Source organism: Crassostrea angulata, chromosome 2 (genome assembly GCF_025612915.1).
Source record: "Crassostrea angulata isolate pt1a10 chromosome 2, ASM2561291v2, whole genome shotgun sequence".
NCBI lineage: Eukaryota > Metazoa > Mollusca > Bivalvia > Ostreida > Ostreidae > Magallana > Magallana angulata.
The window spans coordinates 59,869,896-59,878,550 of record NC_069112.1 but is presented as its reverse complement, the minus strand read 5'-3'; the positions used below and the strand labels follow the sequence as shown (position 1 = coordinate 59,878,550).

At 31.2% G+C, this 8,655-nt stretch overlaps 1 protein-coding gene across 1 annotated transcript in view; it reads left to right on the top strand.

Moving 5' to 3' along the window:
• The first annotated feature begins 7,017 nt into the window (after window positions 1-7,017).
• LOC128173287 (neurogenic locus notch homolog protein 1-like) overlaps window positions 7,018-8,655 on the top strand; it is a 47,239-nt gene continuing 45,601 nt past the window's right edge. Inside the window, exon 1 of the mRNA XM_052839001.1 lies at window positions 7,018-7,378. Coding sequence (XP_052694961.1) covers window positions 7,064-7,378 — 315 coding nt within the window. The 5' untranslated portion in view covers window positions 7,018-7,063. The remainder of the gene's footprint in view (window positions 7,379-8,655) is intronic.

The following is an 8,655-nucleotide window of genomic DNA, read 5'->3' as shown; positions in this document are numbered from 1 at the left end:
TTTCGTGATCTTTACGTATCAAATCAAAAAGAGACTTCGGTAAATCAAACAATTAACTGTTTACCTGCGCAAATTAAGCAAAATCTGATGTATCAAAAAAGTACTAAAATACAATTCATTATATCGGTAATTCGGCATTATCTTTTGCGTAATGGTAGATTAATGCAATAGGTTCTGTTGAGATGCTCGGCATTTTCTCGAGTTTATGCAGTTTAAATAGAGTTTGATATCGCTGTCGGAAATATGTAGGTATATACATGTATATATATGATTCATTTCGAAAAAATAAATTGTGTTCTTTATTTGTTATAGTGCATGTTTTTTGTGTTTTATTGTTTACAATTTCTATTTACTAACCATATTTGAGTGTTAAGCTTCGAATTATAAGCAAGATACAGAGATTTGCTAACAATTCTATGTTTGTCCACAGATCTTAAAAACTAAAGATTAAAAAAGTAAAAAAATTGTCAATATTTATTAAGAAAAGTTTCAAAGTCTGTTCTTCCAGAAACCAACTTTAACAACTTATTATATTGTAAACTTAACCTTTTTTCGTCATTATTTCTCCTTCTGTACATGTGATCCTTGACTGTGTTTGTGTACATTTGTATAAACTGATTTTGAACCTCAAATACCAGTGAACTGGTCTTAAGTGAATAAAAGAATTGAATATCTTAGGCCATTCTTTTTTCCCATTTTAAATGCTGAATAGGAAATACCAAGTTAGAAATCTTAAGCTGAATGTAATAAACTCATGTGAACATAATATGACTCAAATCAAGGCGAACTGTGAGCTCTGTATCTTGCTTATAATTCTACGATTGATGTTGAAATTTTGGTTGAACATTAGAAATTCTATATGAATTAGAGTATGTTAAATACTTGTACAGACAAAATAAAGAATGATACTCTGTATATACCTACTCTCTGGGGCCCCCTCTTTATACAATAAATAATGTGAAATCTACATCAATTTTGATAGTTTTTCAGACACGGGTAAATAAAAACGACATCTTTAAAACAGTTTCCATAGTTCTCACACATTTCTGTTGCAGGGATTAAGTAATTATCACTATTCCTAAGAAAATATCACAGCGGAAAATTATCCTGGTTTGTACGCGAAGTAAATAACAGTCATTTAATTATAATGGAGAAGACAAATAAAAATTTTGAATGTTTTTAATTTGAGGAATTGAGCACATATAGGTACAAATTTCTTTTTCACATCTATACATGTGGGATTTTTAAAATAAAAAAACAATAACTAATACATTATTTTTTTAAAAATGCAATAACTAGTAAGTAGTTGAGGAAGAAAATGTTCATATTTGCTCTTATATATTTTGATCGCTTTACAAAGTGGGGGGGGGGGGGGCAGAACGAAAATATAGGGCATTGGAAGTTAACAACTTAACAGTGTACTCCTACCAAATGTTTAGTTCTATATCTTGCGTAGGATTTTCTTTTTCTGGTAAAAAATAATATTTCATGAAGGTACAATGTCAAAGATTACGTATATGCAAAAATAAGTGTAAAATTCGAATACTTTACAATATTTATTTTTTGTTATTCTACCGAGGGACCATACGGCACACTATCTTTTGAACGCCCATTGTTGCTCAGGTGAGCGATGTGGCCCCATGGGCCTCTTGTATTAATTTCATTGACTTCCTTTTCTCTGGAGAAGATTTTATATTATAGATATTTAAAGCAAAAAAAACCCCTAAAACTTCAAATCACAAATTATTGCATGCATGTACTAGTAATATGTAAAACCTAGTGAAACACAAAATATACTAGTATAGGTGAATTATTTCATGAGATATACAACATTGTTCTCTAAATTGAACTTAAATTATTTGTACAAATTTGAAAATACAACACAATAAACAGACTAAAGGTAATTATTGACCTTTTTTTCTTCTTCAATTTTACCCCCTATAACAATTCCTTAAAGGGGATCACAAATGCATTGAATAATTTAGTAGAAAACTGTGACTACGAAGAAGGCATCATTTTGTTTCAGGTTATATTTATACGATATAACATAACTTTGTTAGCTAGTTGAAAAGCGCATTACAACCAGAATCAAGTAAGTAAAGTTTCAATGATGTTAACCTTTACTATTATTATATGTAAACATTTTCATAACCGTTTTCGTAAATAATTGCATTAACAAATAATGATAAAGTTTAGAGCTAAAAAAACTAAAAAAAAAAAAGTACAATTCAACACCATGAAATGGTTCTAATAACGATATACCTTCCATAATTGAAAAATTTCAATTACGTATAACTACAGGTACATTTGTAAAATTCTTTTATACTAGTATGAATCAGTAAACTGGGTTGGGCAGTTTACGCATTATAAACCGCGAAGCTATTAATAATTTTTCTACCTTTATTCATTATATAAGGAACCATCAAATTAAAAAAAAAAGAAAAGAAATCCAAAATATTAACCTAAAGAATTCTTTTAATTATAGGTGGTAATATTTTACAAAAAGGGAGCATATCAATTGGTTTTAAACTTTCGATATTTCTTTATTTACAGTCATTGGCACGATATGCGTTTTTTTTTGTCGATTGATTTACGATTTTTATACAGAGAACACAGTATTTTACTTTAATCCAGCGAATTCTCTAATTGCACTTCCCTGAATATCTGATTAGATTGATTTACTGTATATTTATTTTATACTGGAAATGGTGCAATAAAAATGATATTTGTTCAAGTATCATTCAGAGAATTCTCTAAATGCAGTCCCCAGAAGAATTTATAATTTATTTAGATTGGTTTACTGTGTGTTTATTTCATACTTGGAATAATACGTCATGAAATAAATAATTTATGCAACAATATTAACTTAATAATCCAGTGATAATATTTCATTGCAATCCTCTGCACCAATTTTTTTTTTTTTCCGGGAATGATGCATTATGAAATGAATATTTTACACAAATAATATTTGTTTACGTAAAATTCAGAAAACTTCACTCAATGCAACCCCATGCACTTATTTTTATTCATTTTTGATTGATTTACACGGACTTTTACAGCACCGAATAGACAAGACTTGCGTGTATCACCAACGCAGAACCGAAAAGCTGATCTCGGATTTGCTTTGGTCGTAGTCTGCTTCAAATAATATAAACATTTGGTCCTTTTTCTGGATACAGATGACTTTCATGAAAAAAATCTGAATTAAATTTAAAAGGTAGTTTTCTGCATACAAAAATAAATGAATAAAATTCTCAAAAGGTTGTTGATTCTTACCTTCTTAAAAGATATGTTAAAAGCTGGAAAGCATTTAAAGGAAAAGTTGACTTAGTTTTAACAACTTGGATTCAATTTACCTAAGAATGCTTTGTGCTAAATTTGGTTGAAATCGGTGCAGTGACTGTAGAAAAAGTAAAAAATGTAAAAGAAAAAAAAAACAAAAACAAAAACAAAAAAAAAACCGGACAGACCGATGGACGGCGGAAAAAAGTGATCAGCAAAATTCACTGAATCTTTCAGCTCAGATTAGCTAAAAAAAAACTTCTAGGTGATATTGTTTTCTTCTTAACCGAGAGTAAGATAACATGTTTATTAATTACACAAAAAGGGGGTTCATTTTTAATCGTGACTCTTTGATTTAACCCATTTTTGCGATTTTTGTATTTTCTGACTCTGTTAAGGAGTTCATTAGAATGATGTTGTTGATGCTGTTCTTAATTGAGTATGAACTAGCATCTCGTGATAATCCGTGAAAATTAAAGTGGAAAATAACAGACCACCGTAACATTTAAAAAACTTTTTTTAAAACCGCTTGATTTGAATTACTGCATTTTGCCAGGGCTATCATGAGGGTCATTCATAAAACCTTTACGATCTATGTACTTAGGTTAATAAAGCTAACAATTTTTTATTTATGATTTGGTAAGTTTTACACTGAAAAGCCTTGGTTTTCAGTGTAACCCTTGGCCAGGGTATGCCTGCAAAGGTAATCAACGCACTGGGACTCTCTTTGATCTGTTCTCCGACATTGTGAATATTTCTGATGAGTCTTCTGGTAAAACATTAAAATCACAGTGTTCGAAGCTTCTCATGAACACTGTAAAGATAGATATTTCTTCTGTGGATGCCTCTTTTGAGCTGTCTTCCATTCCTCTGTTCCGCTCAAGTCACTTGTTTCAATCAGTAAGTTTAACAGGTTGTAGAGTACTCCAGCAATCTGGTATCAACACAATAACAAACAGTACTATCATTGACAAATATTTTTCTAGACATAAAAATTACCATTCTTCTCTCTATCAATTTATTTCCAAAAATGGAAGAGTTCCTGTAATAAATGGCCCAACTCAAGCTTCCTGGCCATTACAAGAAAAGTATTGCAAGACAACTCTTTTATTACATTTTCCAAATTGGAGATGTCTTTCCGATGTAAAAAATGATGCGACGTCTTGGACAGAATTTTTTTTATCATTTTTAGAATCAGATAATTGTCCTAATTTTGTAAAAGCAGACATTGAGCGGGCTAAAGAAAAAGAAAAAGAACCTGATGATCTTTCACAGGAACATGAAGTCCTAAATAGCGATGTTCCTCAACCAGAGTGGATGGAAGCTCTTCGACCCAATCCAAATTATGACAACAGTTCTTTAAACTTTACTTTTCATGATGGGAGCCCTGATCATGATTGGAGTGACACATCACACATACACCCTGATGATCTGGGGAAAGACTGGTGGACAGCATCGCAAGTGATGAAAATAAAAATGAAAGTCTGAAAATACCCCCGTTGACCTAGACAAAATGAACAAAGATCAGTCATTAGCTTTTAACATTGTTATGAAAACCCTTGTAGATTTTTCTAATGAATCTGAAATTGATAAGCCCCTTCGAATGATTATCTCTGGTTCTGCTGGCTCTGGCAAATCCTTCCTTATCAAGTAACTCCAGATGGGTCCACCAGGAGAGGTCAACCAGGCCAACTGCACTGGGGTTCATGCCTTCCTTGTTGATGAAAGCTCTTTAATAGGGTTAACTACTCTTGGATGGATGGACTTCCACTGTGGCACTGGCTTGGCAGACCAATCTTGGGGTGGTATTCCTGTGGTGGTATTTTTTGGAGATTATGTTCAGCTTCCACCAGTTTTAGATGCTCCTGTGTACAATAAAAAGTCTTTGTCTCCAGCTTCAATGCACGGTGTTTTAGTTTGGCAAGAATTTAATACTTCTGTTGTCTTAAAAAATGTCATTCGTCAAAAGGAACACGAAAAAGAGTTAAAAGACGTTCTTTCATGTCTTAGGGAATACAAAGCAAGTCCTTGTCAAGCTAAGTGGTTGCAACAGTTTTAATGGAACAACTTAAAACTGACACATGGTGCAGAATAGTTAGAAAGAATGTTGCTATCAGGACTCTTTGTATTCCTAACTCATGATGAAGAATGGGGTCATCATAGATCCAAATTATTAGATTTAAATGAAACATTTCCTGTGGCGAAAATTGCTTCCGTTACAAAAGGTCCACATTCCAAAACAAGGTCAAATTGAGAATGCTTGAGGTCATCTTGACACAGTTAATATATGTAAAATGTCTAAGGTTATGATTTTTGAGTCAATTTATGTGTAAAGTTTGGTCTCTATAATGGTAGTGCTATCATTCACTTTCAAAAAAAGTGAATGATAGTTTTCAAATTCCTACCCTTTTTGATTCGATTTTACAAAAAAAAATGAATGATGATAATACTTAAACATTTATAGCATTAAACTAGGTATATTGACCTTACTCTGCAGGCATAAACTTTATGTAAGGTCAAGGATCAAAATTTTGAGATATGGTGTCTTTTATCTTTTTTTAAAATATATTTGTAGTGTGAGCCATTCGAATATCTAAAAAAAAAGTGAGATAAAACCAACAGAAAATATGCAATATTGATATTACTAGCAAAAAAAATCTTTTCTTTGAATATTACAGTACTACCAGAAATATTCAGTGAAAAACAAAATCTAAAAATTTTAGTCCGAATTTTCTTTGTTTTGATAACTTTGTCCAACTTTGTTTGAGCCTAATTCCATAATAAAGTAAAATATCGAATGGTTTGTCAATAATATTTCATTTCATAAATACTTTTAGTGTTAAGCACAAATTTTGCTCATGACACTGAACTTTATAATAACTCAACCCCTGTGTAAACATCGTCCTTAATGTGAATTACAAAATCTAGTTAAAAAAAAAACAAGCTAATACCGTCCACGTTATTATTTAAGATTGCTCAATTCAAGTTGTTCAAGGTAGAAAAAGGTATACTAGTAGTTTTTCGGAACGTTTGCTTCAATGGAACACTGCTCGTGTTAATGAATATTAACATATCAAAAAAAAAAAAAAAAATACGAGTTAAGGATTAATCCAGATTTTAAAATATTTGACATACGTAAACATGGATACATGTGAGATTGATAAAAGACGTGAAAAATCTTTGACTTGTTTATCAAACGTGCATTAAGTATGAACACGTATGATATTAATGTATAGAAAAAGTACTGAATATAACTAAAACTAAGAACTATGCAGATATTTGGTGTATTAAAAAATATCAAAAATTGATCATATTGCAAAGTATTTCGTACCCAATAAAAATCACACCGTCACAATAACATAATATAGAATATATATATATATATATATATATATATATATATATATATAAAGAAGGAGAAATATAGCGTAAAGACATAGAAGGGGAGAAAGAGAAAGAAAATAAATAAAATGTGATAATAAGTGCAGAATACTACATTAAAGGAACATAACAGTCCCTCAAGATTCACTGTAACCTTAGCAAAGGTAGATTGACTAAAATTAATAAAAACTACAAAATTGCTTCTTTTCCTTAGTGATTGATTACCGATTAATTATTTACCTCAACATTTAAGTGCCTATTGGTTACATATTAATCAATAAATCAAAAATGTACATCACAAACTCTATATGAAAAACAAAGTTGTCCAAATTATTACTATTATGAAGCGTAAGTCGCACTGTTCAAGATAGGGAGGAAAGCTATATCTTTATATAGTACAATGTTGTTGTTCCAAATCTTCCGATGTCCGTGGCTTTTAATAACCGTCCTTGTGCCGTGTTATGGCAGCCTAAAACCGGGCTTCTCTCAACTTCAGCGAGGACACAGATTGGACAGGAAACTGATCCAGTCATTTACAGAAGTCAGTTTCTTGGACTGTGTGACGGAATGTATGGTGACACCACGGTGTAAATCAGTCAACTATTTCAAAGGGGCTAATTACTGTGAAATCAATTACGAAAATAAGACGACAGCGGAGACTAACTACATGGACAGTGCTGGATGGGTATACAGTGAAAGGGGGCACTGGCCTAAGGTAAATATGTTTAAATGGTTATTTACTATCAACTAACCTGTTTATATCGTCTCTGACACAGCTATCGAATCAAGTATGATTTATTTGAATATTACGAATACGAGGGTTGTTAGAAAAGTTCGCGGACAGGTTCGCATAATACCAACGAACCTTTTCATATTTAATCGTGACGTATTTCCTAAGAAATATGTAAAGATTAGTTTATTTTTGAATGCACCTTAAAAAATACTCAGATTAATTATTTTGATAAGATATGTTTCACGGAGCATGTCAATTTTTAATTGTTTAGCATTTTGTACGCATTTTCCTTATTGAGAAAATGTACAATTTAACCGCGTAAGAATAAACCAAATACATGTAAGAGATCACAATAAGTTTTGGTCATTTTCCTTATCAATAAAGTCGAAACTGCGTGGACAGAGATTCTCAGACCTACATAATCTACGATTTGACACAAAAGACATTGAACAAAAATTTGACAAATGATGTGAACGAGAATTTTTTAAATAGGTTAATGGCATGAAAAGTGTGTGGACTAACAGATGCTTACTTTGAGAAAGAGTGGCAGGTTTAAATTGCCTATCAGTAGTTCGGCGTCACCTGACGTTGTGGAAATGAGAAATGGTGTTCCGTAAATCCAATTCATGCAAAATGAAATTCCCTGTATCTTTTGAAAACAACTTCAAAATCATATGATTTTTGGCTTACTTGTTTTCAATTGGTAGTCATATATTAAAACATACGTCATCCTAAAGAGTACACATAATAACAACCATCGTATTGTGATATGGTTTTCTTTCCTGATAGCTCCCTATATTCCCTATATTTATTATGATTTTAAAATCAAGATTGAAGTTTTAATTTCTTTTTTAAATCTGCATCAACAATTCTAGCGTTTTGAGTTGCTTAAAAATACTATTAAGATTCAACCAAATATTATATCTGCAATGAAAAAAGAGATCGTCAATAAAAAGTAAATGTTTTTTTTTTTAATGCGTTTTTGGTCTACCGTTCTCATGGTGAAAAAGGAAGTGGCGGAAACAGTTCATTTAACTTTAAGTGGGTTCTTTCTTGATATTCTTAAATTTAATTGTAAAGTTTTAGCAAAGTAAGCATTTAAAATGAATTGTTGATGAATAAATACACTGCTTTTTTCATGGTTTGCATCATTTATAAACATAAATAAACGATACAATTCTAGACATGTGTAACGTTTCTGAGTTTGTTATTACCATGTAAAATGTATATTTTGGATGTTGCGGTTATTTTCTACAGTT